This window comes from Ochotona curzoniae, unplaced genomic scaffold, assembly GCF_017591425.1.
Source record: "Ochotona curzoniae isolate NIBS_2020 unplaced genomic scaffold, NIBS_Ocur_1.0 contig_4792, whole genome shotgun sequence".
Taxonomy (NCBI): domain Eukaryota; kingdom Metazoa; phylum Chordata; class Mammalia; order Lagomorpha; family Ochotonidae; genus Ochotona; species Ochotona curzoniae.
The window spans coordinates 5,594,991-5,619,296 of record NW_024466389.1 but is presented as its reverse complement, the minus strand read 5'-3'; the positions used below and the strand labels follow the sequence as shown (position 1 = coordinate 5,619,296).

The 24,306-nt window shown below is 62.3% G+C and overlaps 2 protein-coding genes across 2 annotated transcripts in view; one reads left to right on the top strand and one right to left on the bottom strand.

The window, feature by feature from the left end:
• Positions 1 to 11,445, top strand: part of CASZ1 (castor zinc finger 1) — a 48,499-nt gene extending 37,054 nt beyond the window's left edge. The window contains exons 10-19 of the mRNA XM_040987899.1: positions 1,100 to 1,235; positions 1,395 to 1,458; positions 2,560 to 2,714; positions 2,837 to 2,959; positions 3,677 to 4,018; positions 5,365 to 5,563; positions 6,251 to 6,422; positions 7,618 to 7,769; positions 7,882 to 8,023; positions 10,328 to 11,445. Coding sequence (XP_040843833.1) covers positions 1,100 to 1,235; positions 1,395 to 1,458; positions 2,560 to 2,714; positions 2,837 to 2,959; positions 3,677 to 4,018; positions 5,365 to 5,563; positions 6,251 to 6,422; positions 7,618 to 7,769; positions 7,882 to 8,023; positions 10,328 to 11,445 — 2,603 coding nt within the window. The remainder of the gene's footprint in view (positions 1 to 1,099; positions 1,236 to 1,394; positions 1,459 to 2,559; positions 2,715 to 2,836; positions 2,960 to 3,676; positions 4,019 to 5,364; positions 5,564 to 6,250; positions 6,423 to 7,617; positions 7,770 to 7,881; positions 8,024 to 10,327) is intronic.
• A 7,140-nt stretch (positions 11,446 to 18,585) lies between these two features.
• PEX14 (peroxisomal biogenesis factor 14) overlaps positions 18,586 to 24,306 on the bottom strand; it is a 143,898-nt gene continuing 138,177 nt past the window's right edge. Inside the window, exons 6-9 of the mRNA XM_040987898.1 lie at positions 23,709 to 23,811; positions 22,542 to 22,639; positions 20,005 to 20,096; positions 18,586 to 19,593 (exon numbers count right to left, since the gene is read on the bottom strand). Of these exons, the coding sequence (XP_040843832.1) occupies positions 19,149 to 19,593; positions 20,005 to 20,096; positions 22,542 to 22,639; positions 23,709 to 23,811 (738 nt within the window). The 3' untranslated portion in view covers positions 18,586 to 19,148. The remainder of the gene's footprint in view (positions 19,594 to 20,004; positions 20,097 to 22,541; positions 22,640 to 23,708; positions 23,812 to 24,306) is intronic.

Below are 24,306 nucleotides of genomic sequence, written 5' to 3'. Positions count from 1 at the left end.
CGCTGCGTCCTTGGAGACCAGCTGGGAAGCAGCCGGGAGCCTGCAGGTCTCTGCAGCCCCACCTGGTCTCTGCTCGGCACAGGAGCCGCTGGCAAGTGACTTTCGGGGGCTTCTGGGAGGCCAGCTCTTAAGGGACACCCGGATCTCATATTCTGGGTTGCAAGTAGCTGACACTCCTTTCCAGGGGTCCTGGCCTGGCCACATGCCTCGAGCCAGGGCCTTGAGCAGAGCAAGGGCCACTCCAGGACCACGCTGGCCTCTGTGGCCTGCCTCTCAAGTACTTTCTTTGCCTCTGAAAACTCTCCTTCCCCTACGAGAAAGGTCAAGGGGAGGGGGGCCTTTTTCCTTGATTTTTAATAAAATGCCACTTGCTGTCTGTGAAGCAGCTCTCTGTCAGCTGTAGCGCCTTGGGGCAAATTAATATTTCAGTCACTTGGGGATTGGGGAGGAAGGCGCAGTGGACACGTTGCTGTCAGCAACTTCTCGTTGGCCCGCTCGGCCTGGCCTCCTGCGGCCCCTTCCCGCCCAGCACCCCCTCGGACCCAGCCCGGCCCGCTGGCCTCCCATCTCCCTGCCCCGGACAGCTTGACGGCCGAGGTCACTCCGTTTGAACCGCCCTGATTGGCCGTCAGCTCTGATAGCCCTGACATAGCAGATGCCCTTCCCGGGCATGCTCAGTGTGCAGGGCCGTCGCCCCGGCAACAAGCAGGCCGGGACCGTGCAGGGGCCGCTCCCAGTCCAGAGCTGCCACTTTCCCTCAGTGTTAACAGTGTCTTTAATAAAAGCCTAAGCGGCAGCCCCACAAATTGACTGTGACAGTTGGTGGAGAAAATGGAGGGCCCCAGCCCCCTCCCCAGCCTCCCACCCTTCTCCTCCAGGAGGCCCCGAGCCAGGACAACTTTGACATAATTTTGCAATAATTATCAGTTGAAGAATTGCCACACAGGGGTATGTGTCGCAGACAATCCCGTCAGGTGCTGGGGGCGGTGAGGAGTCACTGACCGGCTGTCAGATCTCCCCAGGCCGGCCCACTGCCCTCGCTGCTGGGTGACCAGGGCGGGAACAGGCCGAACCTCTCTTCCCTTCCCTTCCCCTGTAGGAAGCGGACAGCAGGCCGCCCCCGCCAGGTTCCCCCCGGCCCAGGTGAAGCAAGAGCCCAGTGAGAACCCTGGCCCCCTGGGCCCCCACGAGGCCTCCCAGGACCGCAGTCGGGACCTGACTGTGAAGGAGCTGAGGTGAGGCGAGGCCTGGACGCCAGGCTGCAGCTCCAGGCACAGAGGAGCGGCTGGGGCTCAGCCCTCCCAGCGAAGCCCGAGCAGCTGCAGGGTGCCCTGGGAGGGGCTGGGAGGGTGACCGACCCGGTTGAGCTGAAGCGCCCGGTTTGTGTGTTCCAGTAATGAATCAAATGGCCATGCAGTCCCGGCAAGTTCATCTCTTTTATCCTCGCTTATGAATAAGGTAAGAACATCCATCACTTGCCTCCCATTTCCCACCCAGAGAAATTAAAGCTGGGCTGGGGGCTGGGGGGGGGAGGTGTTTGTTTTTTAATGTTTTCCCTCTAATAAGATGAGTTTGTACCATTTAAATTTTGAGGCCATTTTTCATCGGATATAATTTCAGAGCCACTGCTTACAAATTAATTTAATGAACTGGCTGAAGAAATATATCCCAGCCTCTGACACCTTTTTTTTTTCCCTTCAGATGGAGGGTTCCAGAAGCTTTTCCAGGGCCCTTTAACTTCTTTTCGCTCTTAGTTATTAATTTTATTTATTTATTTTATCTTTTTTTTGTTTGTTCAAAAAGGGGTGGGGGAGGGGCTGCGAAAGTAGAAGCAAGGCATCAATTTCCACTTTTCGGGTTGAGTAATGTTCTCGGACGTCTTCCGGAGAGGGCACACTGGAATATTTATTTTAAATAATGCAGGGTCTTTGTAAATTATACATCATCTCAAATATATTTTTCCCCTTCACATGATAAATTTGACTACAGCAAGATTAATTTGGTCACTGTACGCAAGTGACTGTTGCACAGGGAGCCAGGCTTGGGCTGGACCTCAGGGGGCGGCGTCCTGCCTGGCCCTTGGTGGGACAGGAGCCTCTGCTTCCTACTGGCCGTGTCCTCCATTCCCCCCACCCTACCCCGCTACCCTCCGGTTCTTTCCCTCAGCCCCCAGCACTCCTCACCCCTGCCTGGGACGCCCTCCCACTGTGCAGCAGTGCGCTGGGTCTTGATCTTCTGGGGGAGCCCGCCTCCCCCACCTCCCTGGGTTCTCCTTTGTGTGTCTTCTCTTGTTCTCAAGGAATTCGTAGGGGTTCCCCCTCCCCCTACTCCTCCTGAGCTGCTTTTCAAAACCCTCTGGCAGAGAAATAGCCAGGAAGCCACAAAGTCTGGGGTGAGAGGGCTACAAGCCCATGCCCCAAGCCGCAGCCCTGGCCTGAGTTTGTGTGAAGGGGCCTGCTGGAGCCACAGCCAAGGGCACAGCTGAGGGCTGAGTAGCCCTGGGCAGCCGGAGCCTTGTCCCCAGTCCCCGCAGCCCACACTTGGCCTCTCTCCCCGCAGATGTCTCAGGGCAACCCCAGCCTCGGCAGCCTGTTGAACATCAAGACAGACGCAGAGGGAAGCCCCGCGGCCGAGTCCTCGCCCTTCGTGGGCAAGGCCGTGAAGGCCCTGGTTCAGGAGAAGCTCTCAGAGCCCTGGAAGGTGTACCTGCGCAGGTGAGGGACTGGCGGAGGGCAGTGGGGAGGGCAGGGCGCAGGAGCCCAGCTGCCCACTTCACTGGCCACTCGTGGGGGCCAGCGCCCCGGCTGGCCTCTGACCGCCTGGCTCTTCCGGCTAGGTTTGGCACCAAGGACTTCTGCGACGCCCAGTGTGACTTCTTGCACAAGGCCCACTTCCACTGCGTGGTGGAGGAGTGCGGCGCGCTCTTCAGCACCCTGGACGGGGCTATCAAGCATGCCAAGTGAGTGGGGGTCCTCGGGAACCCATTTCCACAGAGCCAGGCCGGGTCCGGGCTGCCGGGAGGCTGGGGCTGCACTCCCAAAGCGCCCCGGGATGGGTCCCCCCAGGCCAAGAGCTTCTCAGACACAGGTCCCTATGCTCTTTCCATGCCCGCGGTAGGCGCCCCAGGGTCTCCCACCTTGAGACCAAGCAGTCGTCGTGGAGGGGCCATGAGCCCTTCTGCAGGGCAGGGTGGGCCCCTGGGTGAAGCTTTTCAGAGACCCTCTTCCATTTTTGGATTCCTTCCACCTGCAGACAGTGAAATTAACCTGTAAACCCCTGTGAGGTCCCAGGCTGCAAACCCAGCCACCTCCTTCAATTGGAACTCAGAACTAACCTTGGAAACAGAGCTGCCGAGGAGTGCTGGGGGTCCCGCCCTCCCAACCTCAGGGCAGATTCCAGAAGGAAGGGGCCCCACGAGGCAGGGCATGCTGCCACACACGGGCACACGCACATGCATACACACTGGGTGTAGGAGAAGGGTGTCGTGAAGGCCCAGCCAGGAGCCCATGTTCATAACACACAGCAGCTTGCCTTCCATCCTTTTCTCTGAGCTTCACAGGCTCCTGGGCTTGCCACCAGGGCGCAGGAGGCCAGCACAGCTGGGGAAGGGCTGACCTGCTGGATGGGGCGGGGGGCTTTAACCTCCAGCTGACCTGCCCTCTTCTGCCCTTCGCAGCTTCCACTTCCGGACTGAGGGAGGAGCAGCTAAAGGCAACCCAGAGGCTGCCTTCCCGGCCTCAGCTGCTGAGACCAAAGCTTCCCTGGCCCCGTCGCCCCCTCCAGCGCCTGCGGTCAGCGCAGCCCCGGCGGGGTCCTCCCTGGAGGGGCCCACGCCCAGCCCAGCCTCGGTGCCCTCCACCCCCACTCTGCTTGCCTGGAAGCAGCTGGCTTCCGCCATACCTCAGATGCCTCAGATCCCAGCGTCAGTGCCTCACCTGCCCGCGTCGCCCTTGGCAACGACTTCTCTAGAGAACGCCAAGCCCCAGGTCAAACCCGGATTCCTGCAGTTCCAGGAGAAGTGAGTCCCACGCCGGGCCGGGAGCCCCGTGTCCCCGTGTGGGTTCGGGCTTAGTGAGGGCTGCCGCCGCCCTGCGTGCTGGTCAGCCTCAGCTTCTCTGGGACCCCGGGGCCCAGGGATGTCTTCTAGCCAAAGATGCTGCTGTCTATACCTCACCGCCTGCTCCCGGGCAGGCGGGCAGCCGGGGCGGGGAAGGGGTGGTGGTCGAGGCCGCTGTCCTGGCCAGGCTGGTCACCCCTGCGAGGACTGGCCATGTGAGTGGCGAGTCCCTCAGGGGCCACTTGCTGGCCCAACAGGAGAGTGGTGTTTCTCCTTCCAGGGCCCCCATTTGGCCGCCTCTATGGCTACTGAGTGTGCAAGTGTGGAAAGTCACGGGTGGGCATGCGGGGGCTAGCCCCCCTCCAGGCCCGTGCCCACGGCGTGGTGGCCTGAGCTCCTCTGGGTGGAAAGCAACCTCCCCGCTGCATGGTGGTGGCTCCTTGCGGCGAGAACGGTGACTTTGTATCATAATGTGTGCGGCTTCCTGTTCTCAATAAAAGTAATAAATTGGATTATTTATACCGCCTGAGTGGCAGCTGTCCTCCCTGTCTGACACCTGGGGCCCATGACTCCTCTCAGTCCCTCCTGGACTTCCCTTGCTCTTTCCCCTCCCTCCGAGTAGCAGCCCCACCGGGTTCCTGGTCCTCGCCGTGGTCCCCTGTTGGGGGAGGTGAGACCAACTAGAGCCGAGGCAGGAACCCCGTGTGTGCTTGTGCACCTGTGCGGCATCCCAGGCCGGACAGCCACGAGGGGTGGCACTTCCCTCCACTCCGAGGGGGTGACGCTGACCCGGGAAGCCACAGGCCTCAGCGGGACATGACAGCAGGCACATGTTCCCGCTTGCCAAGGGCCCCCCAGAAGCAGAGCTTCCTGGCAGGGCTGCCCATCCACCTGCAGTCTGCCAGTAGGCCATATCCAAGGCGCGGCCTGTGCCAAGCCAGCCAGGCCCTCCCTGGCAGCCTGCCAGGGCTGGCAACACCATCCCTTACTTCCCCATCGGCCATCCTTATCTATAATCCTGAGGTGTGGCCATGGAAACTACGTGTCCCAGCATGCAATGCTCTGTGCACCCGGGATTTGCAATCCCTGGGCACTTCACGCAGTGCTCCTGAAAGGCAGGAATGCATGCTGGGATGTGTAGTCTCTGGCTGAATCATCCTGGTGAGCAGGCAAGCAGCCCAAGTGCCCATGCCTCTTGATTGCACCATTGGGGACTAGGGAGTGAACCCCAGCATGAGCCAAATCAGGACACCCGCGGGGAGGACCTGGGAATGCCAATGACTTTCTGGGCTGTGGTTTCCTTCCAGCGATCCTTGCCTGGCCACGGACTGCAAGTACGCCAACAAGTTCCACTTCCACTGTCTCTTCGGGAACTGCAAATACGTCTGTAAGACCTCCGGCAAGGCCGAGTCCCACTGCCTGGACCACATCAACCCCAACAACAACCTGGTGAACGTGCGAGACCAGTTTGCCTACTACTCCCTGCAGTGTCTCTGTCCCAACCAGGTCAGCATGATGGGCAGGCGGGGGCGGGCCAGGGACACCCTCCTCCTGGCAGAGACACCGTCATTCACACCCTTTTTAAGTTGGCCGACACCCAGTCTGGAACGGATACTGCCTGCCCCCGGACCCCTGAGGCCTCTGGGCAGGGCTCAGATTGGTGCTAAATCAGAGCCATCTGGCTCTGCAGCCCCGCCGTGTGTGGCAGCTCCGTGCCGGGCAGCCATGGTGCCCTGCTCTGTGCTGCCTTTCCCCAGAGGCCTAGAATCACCGAACAGACACATAGCCAGGGTGACCGTGCCCAGAAGGACTCCTGCCGGGACTGCTGGTGGCTTCCCGACATGAAGTTGGAGTCTAGATGCAGGCATAGAGGGAAGGGCGCTGGGATAGATTAGTGATGTCTGCCTGGTCTGGGTCTCATACAGGGTGGCCGATGGCCTACACCCGCCCGTGGTTTATGGTCTGGGTGTGGGGTTAGATATCGCGAAAATGCCAGCTAAGACGTTTCCGTAGAGGAAGAAAGCAGACGTGGTACCTTTTAGCCTGTGACAGATCTCTCTTCACACAATTTTGTTTTCTGATTTGGACCATGGACACATTGCAGCGGGCCCTGCAGCAGGTCTGAGGCCCGGGCAGCCGGGGGGGCCCCCAGCCGTCACCCCAGCACTAACACCAGCCCCTGCCTCCTCGCAGCACTGCGAGTTCCGGATGCGCGGACACTACCACTGCCTCCGGACCGGCTGCTACTTCGTGACCAACATCACCACCAAGCTGCCGTGGCACATAAAGAAGCATGAGAAAGCAGAGCGACGGGCAGCCAATGGCTTCAAGTACTTCACCAAGCGCGAGGAGTGCGGCAGGCTAGGTGCGGGCAGGGCTGGCGGCGGGCGGGCTGTGGGTGCAGCCTGCGGGCCTCCCATCTTGGTGCCACCTCCCTCCTCGGGCTCGTGTGTTATTGAGAGCTATCCCAAGCCAGGCATTGTGCAGCTTGGTGGAGTCAGAACCAGGCGAGCGCGGCCTCGGGGACTCCCCCGCTCCAGCTCACACACAGGCCTGGGGGCCCTGGCTGAGGGCTCGCTCCCTTTCCCTTGCGAGGCACTTGCCTAAGGCCTCCTGAAGGTTCTGAGGTGTTTCTGGGCTCAGCTGCTTGGTCCACTCGGCCAGTCAGCTGTCGGTGCCACTGCGGGCGGTGATGGTGGCTGTGGTGCCATTTGTTCATGTTGGAGCATCCGCCGTGTGCCAGGGAGCTGGTGGGCCCAGTGGGGAGGGAGTTCCAGGGCCAGCCATGTGCTCATAGGTCAGAGCAGACACCCCTCCAGAAGTTGGAGGCTTGCTGGGAGCCCCTCAGCAGCTCTGGGATGAGGGGCCGGCTGGGGGCCGCTCGCTGGCAACCAGGAAGGGAGACAAACCTTCCCTTCAAGAAGATGACAAGGACTCTTGACCCGGGCCGGAAACCATGGCAACGGGTGTCAACACTCGGAGGCCTCTGCTGCCCGGGCTCAGCTTACGGGCGTCAGGGTGCTCTGCAGTGGCGGTTACTGACTCAGCTTTGGTGTTTTTGGTGATGGCTGGGGCCAAACAAAGCTGGGGGAGGAGAGCAGACACCTGACCACCTCAGGTGCCTCGGCAACGGGCAGGCCCTCACCTGCCCTCCGTGATACCGTTTCAGTCCCCTCTGCTCTGTTTGTTCTCAGCCCAGAACATGGCACCAGGGGCTGGGAGGCAGGTGGAAGGCTGACCAGGAGCAGCCCACAGCCCTCCCCAGAGGAAGGGTGGGGACAGGTGGCTTGCTGGCTTGTGGCTGACCTGGTGGACTGGGACCACTGGGAACTGTAGACCTTCCAGTGTCCAGGCCAGAGACAGGACCAGCCTGCCACCCTCCCATGCCTGCGTGATAAGCCAGGGTGGAACCCAGGCCTTGTCCAGCCCAGGGGAGGGGCACACGGCCTTGCAGGTCTGGCAGTGCCCACTTGCCAGCTGCCGTGTCTCCACCTTGCTGGCCACACGCGCCCTCCTCCCGCAGTGCCCAGAACAGGGCCCGACACATGCTGTGTCCACAGGCTGCAAGTACAACCAGGTCAACAGTCACTTCCACTGCATCCGGGAGGGCTGCCAGTTCTCCTTCCTCCTCAAGCACCAGATGACCTCGCACGCCCGGAAGCACATGCGTAGGATGCTGGGCAAGAACTTCGACCGCGTGCCCCCGTCGCAGGTGGGTGCTCCGTTTCCGCATGTGCCTGAGCCGCCCCGCGAGAGGGTCTGTCCCACCCTCTGCCCCCCGCTGGCCCCAGGCGGCTCCTGTAGCGATCCCCACTTGTCCCCAGGGCGCCCCCAGTCTGCTGGACACGGAGACAGACGAGTACATGGATTACACGGGCTGCAGCCCCGGCGCCGTGTCCTCCGAGTCGTCCACCATGGACCGCAGCTGCTCCAGCACGCCCGTGGGCAACGAGAGCACGGCGGCAGGTGAGCAGGCTGGGCCGGGCCGACCCCACGGGCCCGCCTCGGCGCGGGCTCCTGGTCCAGCAGCGGCGAGGCAGCAGACCGGCGGGTCTGTGGGATGCCAGTCCCCAAGGCCACCGCCCGTTGCCTGCCCGCCTCCCGGACACGTCCGTTTCCAGGAGACACCCCTGGCTTGTCTGCTCTGAAAGCCACAGGGCACAACACGCGGCCCCCAGCCAGAGGGACAGGCGGGCGCAGCCCCTGGGCCCAGGGTGGCTCCTGCCTGCCGGGCACCGCCCCTGCCCCCCACGCTGCCCACCCTGAGCTCCCGGCCTTCCTCTCCTCCTGGGCCTCTTCTCCGTCGCACTCTGTCTGCTCCTCCGTCCATGTATTTCATATCATACTTGCTTCTGCCATCAGGTTTCTCATTTTGGTTCTTTTTGTTTGTTCTTGTTTGTTTTCTTTTTCCTTTTTTTTTTTCTGCCTTTCTCCACCCTCTCCAGGCTGCGCGGCTCCTCCTCCTCCTCCTCTTCCTCCTCCTGCTGGCGACGAGGCTGCGCCCGGGGCTCCATCCTTCTCCGCGGCTGTGCTCCGGCCGCCCCCTCCCTCCCTCCCATGCCTCTTCTCTCCGCCCTGTCTCTCATACTCTCTGCTCGGGGCCGCTCTCGGAGCCAGCCGCGGCCTGGCCCACCCCATCAGCAGCCCGCCCAGCTTCCCGCCCATCACTGCCACTCCAACTGCAGTCAAAAGCGATGTCCCCCTAGTTCAGGACGCTGCAGGTAACTCACGCGTGCCTCCTGTCACCTGTCACCCCAACTGCCCCCGGAAGCCACAAGCCGGGACTCGAGCCTTGGCTGTGGCCTGCTGGGTGGCAGGCAGCCCCTGCCGCCGAGCCTGCTCCTGGTCCTAGCATAGGGCCTTGGTGCTCCCGCTCAGCCCTGGCCAGGCCAATGTGGCCAGTGTGCCCAGAATGGCTGCGCTGCACGCCTGGGAGGACAGGGAGGGCGCCAACAGCCTGGGCCTGGGCAGGACCAGGAGCCTGCCCACACCTAGGCCTTCTGCTCACAGGAGCTTACCTGGCACCTGGCCTCAGGGGAAGACAGACGCTCTTGGGAGGTTTGCTGATGCCAGGGACCTAGTGCCACCACCCCCCACACCACCACGGCCCAGTAACTGAACAGGGAAGGAAACCCATGTGGCCTCTCACGCCAGGCTCAGGGGTCTCATGCCAGGCTCAGGGGGCAGCACGCCAGGCTCAGGGGTCTCACGCCAGGCTCAGGGGGCAGCACGCCAGGCTCAGGGGTCTCACGCCAGGCTCAGGGGTCTCACGCCAGGCTCAGGGGGTTGCACACCAGGCTCAGGCTCAGGGGGCTGCATGCCAGGCTCAGGAGTCTCACGCCAGGCTCAGGGGGCTGCACACCAGGCTCAGGGGTCTCACGCCAGGCTCAGGGGGCAGCACGCCAGGCTCAGGGGTCTCACGCCAGGCTCAGGGGACTGCACCCCAGGCTCAGGGGTCTCATGCCAGGCTCAGGGGGCTCCACGCCCCTCCCTCCCGGGAATAGCCTCTGCTCCAGCTCAGGCCCTCTTGGCTCGCTCCGGCCTCAAGTTCTGACAGCAGGCACTGTGTCTGCCGGGACCAAGGCCACAGGCAGGGCAGGGCAGGGAGGTCCCGCCTGCAGTCCAGCCAGGCAGAGCCCGGGGCGTGACCTCCGACCCGACACTCCTGCGCCTTTCCCTGCTGGACTTGTGGCTCCAGGCTCTCCCCCGCCCCACACCAGGGCACCTCCACCCCATGGCAAGCCTGCCTTTTCTCCCGTCCACCCAGGGTGGTTGCCGCGGCCTGTTCCCCCATGGCGTCAGGACGCTTACCACGCACTGCAGGCACAGCTGGGCCCGAAGGTGGGGGCAGGACCAGCTGCCCCGCCTCCCCCACGCAGCCAGCCATCGGCTCAGCCCCCTCCCCGGCCAGGAGGGTGGTCCATGCCAGGCAGGAGGGTCCGAGCGGCCAGGCACCAGTGCCTTCCTGGAATTTGCCTGGCTTAGGCACCTCAGGCCCATTGGGTGGGAGAGGTGGGGAGCCAAAAATCCCAGGGAGACCCGAGAGAATCTTCCGGAACCCTCCACAGCCTCGAGGCCTTTGGCATCCCTGCGGCAAGGGGCAGGTGCCTCGTTAGAGGCAGGCGGGATGGCGCCCTGGCCCGGCGCGACCCCCGTGCCCCTTCAGCTTCAGCTGCCCCCAACCGGCTGCCGGGGAGGCCCGCGCCCCTGCGGGTCTGCAGTCAGGGGCTCGCGCGGCCCCTCGCGCTGACCGCCCTCCGTCCTGCCCAGGGAACAGCATCTCCATGCCCGCCGCGTCGGGGGCCAAGAAGCGCTTCTGGATCATCGAGGACATGTCTCCGTTCGGCAAGCGCCGGAAGACGGCGGCGTCGCGCAAGATGCTGGACGAGGGCATGATGCTGGACGGCTTCCGGCGCTTCGACCTGTACGAGGACTGCAAGGACGCGGCGTGCCAGTTCTCGCTCAAGGTCACGCACTACCACTGCACGCGCGAGAACTGCGGCTACAAGTTCTGCGGGCGCACGCACATGTACAAGCACGCGCAGCACCACGACCGCGTGGACAACCTGGTGCTGGACGACTTCAAGCGCTTCAAGGCGTCGCTGAGCTGCCACTTCGCCGACTGCCCCTTCTCGGGCACCAGCACGCACTTCCACTGCCTGCGCTGCCGCTTCCGCTGCACGGACAGCACCAAGGTCACGGCGCACCGCAAGCACCACGGCAAGCAGGACGTGATCAGCGCCGCGGGCTTCCGCCAGTTCAGCTCGAGCGCCGACTGCGCCGTGCCCGAGTGCAAGTACAAGCTCAAGTGCTCGCACTTCCACTGCACGCACCCGGGCTGCCGCCACACGGTGGTGGGCATGTCGCAGATGGACTCGCACAAGCGCAAGCACGAGAAGCAGGAGCGCGGGGAGCCCCCCGCAGCCGCGTCCCCCGGGGGCGCCGAGGGCCCCGCGCCCGGCGGCGGCCTGGACGGCTCGCTCACGCTGGGCGCCGAGCCGGGCTCGCTGCTCTTCCTGCAGTCGGCGGCCGCGGGCCTGGGGCTGGCGCTGGGCGAGGCGGGCGACCCCGGGCCCCCCGACGCCGCCGCGCCCGGCCCGGCGCCCGGCGCAGCAGCCGCAGCCGCCGCCGCCGCCGGGGAGTCCTCCCAGGATGACGACGAGGAGGAGCTGGCGCTGCCGGAGGAGGGGGCCGAGGACGACGACGACGACGACGAGGACGAAGACGAGGACGAAGAAGACGACGACGAGGACGACGAGGACGAAGACGAGGACCTGCGCACCGACTCGGAGGAGTCGCTGCCCGACGCGGCGGCGCCCGGGACCCCGGGGCTGGCCACCCTGGGCGGCCCCGCACCCGGCCCCGCGCCCGCCGCCGCGTCGCCCTAGCCGCCCGCGCGCCCCGGCCCGCCTCGCCCGCGCGGGAGCCGCGGCGGTTTTTAAGGAAATGCTATTTATACGTCAAGCTTGCCCCTCTCCCGGAGCCCCGGGCCCGGGCCCCCCGCCCCGCCGGTGCTTCCGGACCCCCGGGTCCGTCTCAGGACCGAGGCGGGGACCCTCTGGTGCTGCGCGGCCGCCCGGGGCCGCAGCTCGGCGGCTGAAGGACGCGGCTGCCCGGCCCTCTCCTAGCTGGAGTTGGGGGTCTTCAGGGATAAGAAGGTGCTCGGGTGCGGGGTGCCCGCTCGCTCAGGGCCGGCCGGGCACCTGCAGCCCCCCGCGGGCCTCCCGGGCGCGCGGTGAGCCCCAGGACAGCCCCGTGCGGGGCGCTGCACCTGCCGCCCGGGCCGGGAGGGCAGCCTCGCTGGTGCTGCCCGCGGGCCACAGGAAGGCGCGCCTGTCCGGGGCTTTCACATTCAAAATGGGAAAACACACACACACACACACAAGAAAGTTGTACAGTATTTTTTTTTCCCCTGTAAAGGTTATTATAGTAGCAGGCGCAGGCAGGTGGGGCGCGCGGCGCCGGCCAGGCCTGGGGTGCTGGGGCGCCCCGGGGCAAGGGGGGCGGCTGCTGGTGGGGCCTCGCAGCGGAGGCTGTCCGCCCCGGCACTGAGCTGCGCGACTCCAACTCTCAACTTGAATTTTGTAGACGACGAAAAAAAGGACTATAGCTGTTGATACCAGTTTGTAGTTAATTTAACATTGGAGTTTTTTTTTTCTCTCTCTCTCTCTCTTTCTCTCTCGGTTATGCGTGTGGCTTTATAGGGCTTCTCTCCCTCCCCCCCTGCCCCCCAACCCTGGGTTTATTTTATTATTGTTTGGGACGCTTCTGTGCTGATGTGGCCAGTTGGGCTTGGCTTCCTGTAACCCGACCCAGCCCCCATGCACCTGCTGGCCACTGCGGGATTGGCCCAGGCCTCGCCTGCCAGCAGTCCAGGGTCAGGGGGGCCCCAGTGGGGCCCCCACCCCAGGGGGGCTACCTTCGTTCCCCAGGCCACCAGCCCATCAGGTTAGACCAGGGCCAGGGGGTGGGGACGGGTTGGGGAGCCCAGAGGGAGTCCTGGGGGGCGGTCTGCAGGTCCCTTGTTTATTCTTTCCGTTTGTCCACAGCCAGACGCCAGGGCCGGCTGGCCTGCAGGGGTGGGATGGGGGGCCCAGGAAGCCAGGTTTGCTCCCCCGGCTCCCATATGGGGGCCCCCCACACACCCAGGCATTTGTTAAGGAAACCAACCAACCCACAGTTTTCAATGTAGCAAAATCGAAGGCAAAAGAAGGGCGGCCGGCCGAGCGGGCGGAGGGGCCTCGGGCGTTCGTGTTGCACACTAGGACTACAAGCCATTGCTAGCTCATTTTGAATTTTAACGTGTAGTTTCGTTTCTGTGGGGAAGACGATGCTTGATCCAGCGATGCTCTTTTTAATGTTTTATAGCTATGTATGTGTATATATATAAATATAAAATGCATGTATCTATATGTATATACATATATAGATCTATAGAGACGAGCAGCGAGGGCTCGACGCAAGCCGCGCAGCGTGGGGGCTGACAGCACTCCCGTTACTTGAATCTGCTCTCCTCGGCACCTGGTTATTAAGAACTGAATATTTTTCCACTTGAATTTAGTGCTATTAGAAATTTAATATATGTGTTTTATTTATTTGATTTTTTTTTTGCATGACTGATGCAAGGTTTGACATTTTCACTCAATAAAAACTGGAAAAAAAATATCAAGATATCTTTTTTATTTTTGAAAATAATAGGGTGACTCCATAGCTGCTGGCCCGGCACCCAGTGGCACCTGGCCGTGCGTGGCAGAGTGGTGTGGGGGGAGGTTGGTCATCTCCAACCTGCTAGGAGAGCGGGGCCTGAGCCAGCTGTGCCCCTGGGCACGAGGCCAGGTTCCACCAGACTGCCAGGGACAGATGGTGGGGGCCTTGGGTGCTGCCCCTCCCGCCAGACCTGCTTGAGGCCCAGGAGCCACCCTCCCAGTGGTCCCAAAGTCTGGGCTGTGGGCCAGGACCCCCGTCCTGCCCGCCCCACCCTCCCAGCCGGGGCTGCTTGGCTGGCACTAGGCAGGGCCACTGTCTGCCCCCTCCCTGGCTCCTTCCGCCTTCCTGCGGGGACCTGCCGGGCCTGGGAACTGCGCGTACCCGGATCCCTTCAGGATGCTGGTGGGCGCCTGCCTGCAGCACACACTGGCACAGCCAGAGACTGTCAATCCTAGGGCTGTGGCCACTGGGCCCTAGGGGTACAAGGCTTAGGGGTCCCCTGGGAGCTGTGGTGAAGCAGGGGGCGCTCACCACTGCCAGGGGGCCCGGGGCCCAGGGCCCCTGCCCTCCCACGCCTGCTGGTCACACACACCCGCAACCCAGCATCTCAGCCCAGGCCACGTGGCCAGCATGTGTGTGTCCCTGGGGGAGCACCAGTGGCCGGGCCCATGCCTGCCACGGATGGGACAGCAGCAGGAGCGGCTCCTGCCCGGTCTTGCGCCAGGCGGCCTCGCTCGTCTTCCCCTGGATAGCGGCCCACAGGCTATTTACATAAATAAGTTTGCAACAGACGCGAACATCCAGGCTGCTCTCTGTCTTATTAAAATGTTCAAGTTGGAACTCGCTTACTGTTTGTGGATATCTCAATTCTGTTAAATAAAACAGTGACTAATTTATGGCTAAAACACAAGTTCAACAAATGAAAACCATTATTGGAGCTGCAGGAGCTGGTGGGCCGAGCGGCGCTCCCCGCAGGGCCGCGAGTGGGAAGAGGCAGAGAACCAAGTTCCCCAGGAGGGCTGCCCGTGGGCAGGGCTGCCACGGGCGCCCACAGCTCCTGCTCACTGGGGCGAGGGGGGCTGGCAGGGTCAGCGGTGGGATTCCTGGGGCCAGAGGAGAGATGGGAAGTCTGGTGGTGGGGGCCGCAGCCCCCCAGCCCACAGGGAGCCTGAGCCCGAGCCAGGCAGTGGGCATTGTATCCCAGAAAGGAGGCTGCACCTGGAGGGCAGAAGAGGTGCCCGCCTGAGACCCCGTGCCACCTGGAACTTGCTGTCGCTGGGCATGGGGTGTGGAGAAGCAGCCACCCAGGGAAGGCAAGTGACCCCAGACCCTACGGCGCTGCCCAGGGTTTGCTGGACTCGGCAGGAAATGCAGGAAGACGTCGCACTCAGGTTTAATTTTTATTTATTTATTTATTTATTTATTTATTTATTTATTTATTTATTATTGGAAAGATAGACATACAGAGAGGCAGAGAGACAGAGAGGCAGATGTTCCATCTGATGATTCACTACCCAAGTGGCCACAATGGCTGGAGCTGAGCCAATCCGAAGCCAGGAGCCCAGAGACTCTTGCAGGTCTCCAATGCAGGTGCAGGGTCCCAAGGCTTTGGGCCATCCTCGACTGCTTTCCCAGGCCACAAGCAGGGAGCTGGATGGGAAACGGGGCCGCTGGGACACGAACCAGCGCCCGCATGGGATTACGGTGCATGCAAGGCGAGGACTTTAGCTGCTAGGCCGCCATGCCAGCCCTGCACTCAGGTAATGTGGCTCTGACTCCCAGACTGGGGCAAACCTGTGAGTTCAGCTGCCTTTTGCAGAGCAGAACCAGTGGCAGAACCTAGAGGCCCTGGCCTCCACACTCGGGGGGGGGGAGGGTAGGCAGCCAGGCTGCTGGATACCCAGGAAATGCCCTGGAATGCCACCGATCACCCTTGGCCGCTGTGGCACGGGGGCTCCCACGGTCTGCAGATCTGGCAGGCCAGGGCTGAGGCCGACAGTGGCACCCACAGCTCCTGCTCAGCCCCGTGGGCTCGAGGGCAGCCACCCCACGGTGCCCTGTGCGTGGTAGAGCTGAGCTGAGGCTGGCGGCAGGTTACGGGGTTCCGTGTCTCTGATTGAGCCGGATGTTCAATTCAGGACACATGCACTGTGCATCGGGTCCACAGGCGGTGGGAGGGGCCGAGCACTTCACCAGACGCCGCTACCCTCGCTTTTCCGTAGCTTTATTTGTCTAACTGAAGGACACAGTGACACAGAAAGAGAGAAAAGGTAGAGACTGGTCAACTTCCCCAGACGCCTCCAGCAACCAGGGCTGGGCCAGGCTGAAGCCAAGTGCCCCGTGTGGACAGCAGGACCCAGGTCCCTCTCACCAGCTGCCCCGTGGGGCACACCCGCAGGGAGCTAGATGGGAAGTGCAGAACAGCTAGGAGGAATACACATACTGTCATAGGGTCCAAGCAGCGGCTCAATCTGTTGGGCCACAATGCCAGCCCACCCCTGCCCTGTCCGTGGCCTTGGAGCCATGGAAGACTCATCTCAGGAAGCTAGAGTAACCCCACCTCCGTGGCGGCTCCTAAGGCTTGTTCAGGACTTGGTGAAGCTGCGCCATGATGCTGGGTGATGGCCAACTTTGTCGGGGCTGCTGTGGAGTCAGGAGAGGCCAAGGCCCAGGGTCCTGGCATGAGTGTGCAGGTGTGGCGGGTGTGTGTGGGCTCCTGGGAGAAGCAGGACCCGTGGAACAGGTCAGCATCCTGTGTCAGGGTACCACTCCAAGTGCCAGGCTGCTGCTCCGCTTCCAGTCCAGCTCCCTGCTAGTGCACCTGGGAACACAGAAGTGCCCCCGGTACATGGGGGAGAGCCGGATGAAGCTCCAGGCTCCAACTTGGCCTGGCTTAGCCCAGCCTTGGCTGTTGGGGAATGAAACAGAGGGTGGAAGGTGTGTGTGTGTGTGTGTGTTTGTGTGTGCGTGTATGTGGCCCTTATCTCAGCCTCTCTGCCTTTCAAACAAACAAGTCTATAAAAAAGATAAATAAAATTAAGATAAACAAAAGCAAGTGTGGGGCCTGCACACCCCACCCCCTTCAGGGCTCCCCTTGGGCAACTAGTGGTTGGTCACACTTGTTCTGGGCAGACAATGCAGGATCAACAACTAGGACCCGCCTACCACAGGGGACAGATAAGGCCCACCTGCCAGGGGACGGACCAGGGCCACCTGCTATGGGGGAGGGTTAGGACCTGGGAAGGGGGTGCCACCTCCCCAGAGGAGCACTTCAGCGGCAGCTACAGCCCCTGCTGGGGGGATTCCAACCCTCTTTTCTGGGGCCTCACTGAAAGCAGTGTAGACAGAAGGAATCCTGGGGTGGGAGAGTGGGGTCCCCTCCAGTGGCTGCTGCCGCACCCTCCTCCCTCCTGTCTCTGAATGGGGAGGGGCAGGGCAGTGGGCAGGGGACCGGGGTGGGGGCAGGGCAGTGGTCCAGCCAGGGAGGGCTCAGGACCCAGTGCTTCGGAGCTCCTGGGCTGTAGACAGAGTGCACTTCTAACAGGACCTTCTAGAAAACTCCACACCCACGCAGGGTCAAGCACAACTCGCTGTCCAGGAGGGCAGAAGTCGCACAGCCCAGATGCAGAGCTCAGGTTTTGCCAATGACCAGATGGGCAGGGAAGAGCCAGCACACAGCCTGGCACCCAGAGGGGGAGGGGAGCGCAGGACCCCCAAAGGCTCTGCAAGCCCCACCCCACCCCCCGTGGCCTCAGTCCAACTCTTCTAAACATCGGATACGGACTTCCACAACAGGGAAAAAAAACCACGTTTTTGGACACAAACTCGCAGCCCTTTCCCTGACCCAGAACGTGCCCTGTTCTTAGCTGGGGGTAAGGAGGAGGAGGCGCCCGGGCCATGGGCCATGGGGCCGCAGGCCCTCAGCATCGCTCTGGGGCCTGTGCTGCCCAGGCCACCTGGCCTGCTCCCGGAGCATCGCCAATGCCATGGAGGGTCCCCAGGAAGCAGCAGGTGATGGAGAGGGGCTGGGAGGGCCCAGGGTCCAGAGCCGGCCACGCAGGGAGAGGTCAGGACAGCCGGCCCGGGGCCTCGGAAGGAGCGCTGGGCTGGCTCCATCTGAAAAGACACTTTATAAAAATACATTGTAATTGAGTTTAATAATCTGCTCCTTTCCAGAAAGGGCCTGACAGGCGCTGCCTGCCGCTCACTTCTGCCCCATTCCAAATATTTTTACCTTATTTGGATGAAATGCATTATTTTCCTAATGAAAGCCTTTTTTCAAAGGCTGCCTGCCCTTGGCCAGCACAGCTGCCTTTATTAGGCAGCGCTCACGCCGTCCTGGGGAGGGGTTTTCTCTCCCTGAAATCGCGCCAGGCGCTCGGTCCACAGGAGCCCGACTCGGTCCACAGGGCCCCGGATGCTGCCCTGCGCTCCTCCACCCCGAGTCCAGGCACCTGTCAGCCTGCGGCCAGGGGCTCCCTCCCCACAGGGCCAGCTCTGCAGGGCGGCCCCAGGGCATCTGCCCTCTAGTGTCTCCTTGCCATCCCACAGGGCAGGGCCCCCTGAGAGCTGCAGAGGGTAGCCAGCAGTCACCAGAAGAGGGTCTAGCAGAGGGAGGGTGGCATGGAAGGTCAGTCTCCAGCCTCTAGGCTAGCTCCTGGCTTGGCCACCTGCGGCCCTCTGCCGACCCATCCCATGGCCCTGGATGGGCACAGGGCCACTCCCTGTGGCAACCAAATATGCCCTTGGGACCTGAGAGACCTGCTCACTGTGGACTTGACTTTCCCCAGAACATGTGGCTGGCAGTGCTGGGGCCCACCTGGAAGACATGACCTAAGAGCTGGCACTAGGCCTGAGGCCAGCTGCAAGCAAGGGAAGGCCCACCAGGCCACACCTTCATGCCATGTGCAGAGGCCTACAGGTGCAGAGGCACCAGGGCTGCCCACTTGCAGCACGCACAGCCCCATGGGACCACAGCCACTCGGAAGAGGCTTCCGGCTCTGGGGTTCGGGACCAGTTAAAAAGACACGGGGAGGCCGTGGGTGCGGCGTGGGAGGCAGAGAGGAGACACAGGCCCTCCCCAGGCAATGCTGAGCCATTTAAGGCAGGCGGCTCATCTCCCAGCGGCAGGTCTAAATACAGCAACGGGAGGTCCCACTCCCGCAGCCAGACGTGCCCCTGGTAGCAGCTGGCCCTGGGGGAGGGCCTGGAGCTGCCTGGCAGGCTCTTCCCTCCTCACGCCCCTCAGGGGTCCTGCCTGGGTGAGCAACACCCATGTGGGGTGGGTGGGAGGGGAGAAGTCAGGGAGCACCAGGCAGGAGTTAAACAGCAGTAATTCGGATTTATTACAATTATATACAGTCATGTCTGATCCTCTGAAATCTACACATGATCACACTGACGGACACGTGTTCTGGTGGGGGAACAGCGAGGCCAGCAGTCAGCAGGGCCCTCTGCCCAGCTCCACATGGGCGCGGGGTACACGTGTCAAGGCAGGGCCCATCATCTGGGAGGACAGCGGGAACAGCCAGTAGGGCTGGGCACAGGTGCCCAAGATGGCAATCCTCACGGGATCCAGGGCCCTGACAGCCCCTGCCCAGGGAGGGAGCCAGGGCACTGGCTTTGGACCACAGTGAGAGAAGGCCCGCGGCCCAGGGGACGAGAACAGCGGAGGCCAGAGGGGCCGCAGAGCCCCTGCCGGACAGGCAGGCAGGACACGAGCTCGCGCCATGCGGGTGTTAGCGAGCCAGGACGCAGGGACAAGGTGTGCGTCCATGAGGCTGGGGGACAGAATCACGATTGTCCACTGCCACGGCTGGGGACTTCCCCAAGCCAGAGGTGAGGGGGCGGAGCCACAGGCCCACCTGCCGGATGTGGTCCCGGCCTAGTCGCGCTCATGCTCATTGCTCGCACCCTCAGGCCGCCGCAGCTTCTCCACCTGCTCGTTGATCTGCCCGTCGCCGCCCCGGCGGTCCTCCCTCTGCACTCCCAGGCAGTCCTCCTCGTCCACATGGCCCACGTCGTCCTCCTCATCTTCCTCGTCCTCCCTCTTCTCCTCCTCGCCCTGCACCTCCATCCGCACCTGGCCCTTCACGTCCACCGCCCCCTCGCCGGCCTCCTGGGGGCCCAGCAGGTGGTAGGTGGCTGTGGAGCCCTCGGGGCTGTGGCTCTCCTTGCCCGGGGAGGGGGACGCGGACTCGTTGCTGACAGGCGAGATGTCGCTGCTGCTGTGGTGGCTCACGGCCGCGGGGCTGGATGGAGCCGCTGACTGCACGGGCATCTGCCAGGAGGGGATCTTCGGGGCTGAGGGGGAAGGCGGGAACTGTCTCCTGGCAGGGGACATGCAGGGCAGAGAATGGTGGCCGTGTCCAGGACTCCTGCCCTCCCAGCTGACTGCACTGGCACTCTGCCCCAGGGGATGCCACCTGCCTTGGCAGCCGTGGGGACAGTGGGGCCTTGGGAGGAGGCAGGAGCCCCCAAGGGCCGGCAAGGGGGAGGCATGCTGATGGCCCGGGCAAGGATGGCAGGGGCAGCCCTGGGCCCTGGCCAGGGTGGCTGAGACATCAGAACCACAAGGGGGATGTCTGCGCGCTGTGCTGGAGACCCCTGGGGCCCAACAGCGCCCACAGGGCCAGTGGCCAGTCTGGAGGGACCAGAGAGGGCAGGTCCACTTGGCCACGGCCCAGAACGCATCCTCCCCATCCCGTCATCTCATCTCGGAGTCTCGCCTTCTTTCCTACCGGTTCAAAAGAAGCCCTTTCAGGGAGTTAATTTCCGATTTGAGCTCATTGATGTTCTGGGACTCCAGGAGCCAGTTGGTGGATGTGGTGGCCTGAAAGTGAGAGCACAGGGGGATGGGGGCAGGGCAGGGGGGAGGGAACAGAAGGGACGGTCAGGGGTCAGAGCAGGGGCGAGGAGGTCAGGGCAGGGAGATGGGGGCAGGGCAGGGGGAGAGAACAGAACGGGGGGGGGGGGTCGGGGGAAGGGCAGGGGGAAGGGAACAGAGCAAAATGCAAGTCTCATCTTGCAGCTAAAACCCAGCCGCCCCTGCAGCCAACCTGCCCACACGGTTCGGGTACCTGGTGACAACAAGGACCACTCTGGCTGTGAGGTGACATTCCGGCTAGGAGTCCTGACAAGGGGCAAGCCCGTCCATCCCCCGACCAGCTACCCCGACTCCTCAGGGCTGTCCCTGTTGGTGGAGGGGCCCAGCGAGCACCCCAATGGCATCTGGACACTACCTCGGAGCCTTGGGCTGCTCACCCTGTCCCTACAGCCCTCAGCTTGTCACGGGGCTGCGCCAGGTCATGCCTCCCTGTGCCCCGGCATGGGTCCACAGCTCAGATCCCCAGGGGCTCCTTGGTGGAGCACTCCCCTGCCACAGATGGCTCAAGCGCACAGCGGGGCAGGCGGCTCCAGGCAGGCCAGGGCAATCCTCTCTCTGCAGCACCACCTCACCCCCAACTCCCATCTCCACGACCCTGGCTTTCTGGGCCTCAGCCCCAGGGACCGGCTGGAGGGCCCAGGCCTCAGTGTGCACATGAGGCACTGTGCTTGATGGCGGGTGGCCCAGGTGGAAGGTGGCCCTCGCTCTCACTGCAGACCTGAAACTCAGGGGACAGGCCTACGCCTATGCCTGGGCGGGGGGCTCCATGCCTCCCGGGAGCAAAAGCAGGAGCCAGGGGAGGCACTGCCAGAGCACACCAGCTGCCCTCCCTCACGGGCCCTCGGGGGGTCCTCTCCAGGCCACCTGACAGCAAGGAGCCCACCGCCAATGCCCGGCTGCTCGAAGCCCAGAGAGCCTGCAGCCCGTTAACGAGGGAGCCACTGCCACGCACCAGCCTCCCCATGACTCGGATTTCCAAATGCATACGGTGCCAGATGCCAGGATTTAGAAATAAAATGTGACATCTGGGCTTTGTAGCCAGCCTCTTTAAAACACAGTTGTAGAAAACTCACAGCCTTCAGTTTTATGTAGGTTTGTTAATTACTTAAAGCTCTTCTTTTTAAATTTTTTACAGCGTGCCAGTAGAAGTTTGGAAGCCAGATCTAAAACCTCACGTTACAGCTGAAAAAACACAGCTCCGGGGCCCTAGATTTACAGGGTAACCCGAGTCTGCACACACATGGGCTTGGCAGCCAGGCAAGCGAACCCTGTTTAACAGGGGTGCGGAGGGGCTGGGGTCCTCAGAATCCCTGGCAGAGACTATTGGAGGCAGCGCAGTCACGGCCCGCGACCCAGCCTGCCCCTTCCCACTTGCAACATGTGGTCTTAATTTTGATGCTCGACGCCTGAAAATGGTTTTCCAATTTCCGGAACGGCTTTTGGCAACTGGCAGATTGCATTCATTGACAATATCAGGGCATGTGCCCCCTTTATGGGCCAGCCGCCTGCTAGGAGTCCCTTGGCGGCTGCAGGACCCGGACAGCCACCCTGGGGGTGGAAGTGCAGGCTGTGACTGAGTGTGCAAGCATGCAGGGAGGAGCTGATTGGGGCCTTTTCACAAGAGTTCCCCACCTCCCATGGAGTGGCTGGGGGAGGGCTGTGGCCCCTGCTCAGCTCAGAGCCATGGAGAAGGCTCTGGGGAAACGGGTTTACCCAGCACACCACAGAGCCACAGGGCATGCGCTTGGGCGTGTTCTGTGTGAGGCAGCATGAGGGGCAATCCGTGTCTCACACCCACGCACTCTGAGACCAGCAACCTGGCAGCTAGCTATAGCCAGACAAGACACCACAGTACGGCCCTACAGAGCCGACCGAGGCAGGTGCCATTACGGCTCAGACACAGACGTAGATGGCCCACGTGCGGTCACATAGCTCCAGCCGCAGAGCCAGACTTCTAACCCAAGGGGTCTGAGTCCCGACTCCTACCACTATAACTGAACCCCTCTCGGAGGTCCTGCTGGTGCCAATACCTTTAGGGCCCCCTAAACCTGCAAAACCCAAGTTTCCAGACTCTGCCCAGTGCAGGGGTGCGGCCCATGCAACAAATGGCGCACACTTGTTTACCATTCCCTGGAGCCCACCCTCCCGCAATGCCATGACCTGCTATCACCCCTGCGGCCTTCTCTGGCTACTGGCTACACTGTCAGCCTCTGGCGCTATGTGCGCGTGGCTGCCACAACAGACCCACGGGTAGGAGGTGGTGACAGAGACGGGCCAATCAGCCGCAGTGGTCACAGCACACCATCCACGGGGGGAGACCGAGTGGACACAGAGAGCAGAGTGGGGAGTCAGAGTGGGCAGGCCCCCGGACCTGGAGTCAGGGCCAAGTACCTTGGCAGTGGCCAGCTCGTGGGCAAGCTCCTGGACCTTCTGCTGCTGCTGGAGCAGCAGCTCCTGGAGCGCGGCGAGCGTCGTCTGCAGCTGGGTCACTGGGGGAAGGAGCAGGTGCGCCTGTTAGAGCCGGCCAGCGGCCTCCCCTCCCCGCAGTCCACACAGCTCGGAGCTGCCCGGCTTCCTGCCGCAGGCGACTCATCGGCAGACACCCCCAGCGCGCCAGCCGGATAATTTATCTGTGCCCTGGGTAATCCACCTGCACTGTATCTAACCTCCAGTATTTCTACTTTATCTTTCCATTGTGGAGTTGTCCGTGGTCAACAGTATATCCGTCCAAAACCTCTCCCCTCTAATTATGTCTGCTTGTGATGTGCTCGGCTGCCCTGGCTTCTGCAGCTCAGCGGCGTCACTCATCTTGGGGGCGCTAGGAGCCTTGGCCCCCAAAGTGCAGCTCAGGTCTTAGCTGTCTCCAGGAGCAGTGACCGCAGCAGAGCACGGCCGACCTCGGCTCCTGCTCAGCAGATGCCCGAAGGACAGCTGGCAAACATGGATGCCCCAGAGGAAGTAGGGTCCTGCTGGGCAGCGGGCGCCCTTGCTTGCCTGGAGTTCTCAGACCCAGAGCTTCTACCTAGTGAACAGATTTATAGAGCAGAGAAAAAGCCACCACGGGCGCGACAGGTCCCAGCTAATCTGGGCCATCACTGGGGCACCGGGTAATGAAGGCAAGCCCGCTGGAGTCGCTAACGGAGGAGGTGGCTGGGGTCCCGGGAGCCACAGTAATTACAGACTCTCTTGACCCCATGTTGGATTCTTCGAGGGAAGGGGGAACATCACTGAAAACCCCCCTGTAAACCTCCTAGAAGCAGAAATTAAAAATGAACTTTCCAGCCCTTAGAAAGGCTGTCATTTTATTCCCCTTATTAATATTCTGAGGTTGGGAGCCTTTCCGTAAAAACATAATTAATTGAGGCCGCGCCGACAGTAAACAAGCAATTTCAAATTAAACCGAAATGACGGCGGCTTCATTTGCAAATGTGAACAGATTCTGAGAGCAGATAAATGAAGTCACCACATAAAGTGGAGACGGAGGGCGAGGGGCGGGGGCCGCGGAGGGGCCGCGCGGAGGAGCTCCGAGGGTGACTTGATGGAGTCATTAATCTTTACCTGTCTGGGCCACGCTGCCACTCAGCTCCGAGAGACTCGCCTCCATCCTGCCCAGCTGCTTCCGGTCCTCACGGCCACCCAGGATGAGGGGGAGCAGGTACTGCTGTGAGAAGTGCGGTGGGTGAGGCCCTTCTCCAGCCCCCACCCCATCCCCACGCCCACGGACAAGGCCACGGGCGCTCCGGGTGTGACCGCGGCACGCAGAGCAGGCACACGGAGCAGTCACGGCCATGCGGCTCCTTTCCCACAGTTTCCACGGGGACTTTGACACTTCTTTGACAAGCACATTTACATCCTGTTTTAGCAGGCCCAAGATGAGGCAAGATGCACAGAAACCCATACTGCTGCTGGTCTCTGGGGAGCGGGCCGGAGTCCTCAACACTTTAAGTGCTCACTCACCAAGAGCCTCAGGGCACCGAGAGCCAGGACGGCTGGCCCTGGCCTGGCCTGCTCCTCCGGGGCCAGGGTGAGGCAGCTGAGGGCAGCTGCAGGAGGCACTTCAGTCTTTGAGGCCATGGTCCCTGAAAAACCTTCCCTCACTGCTGAGCCACAAGCATCCCAGCTCCTCAACAACTGAAATTCAGGCCAAAGGGGACAG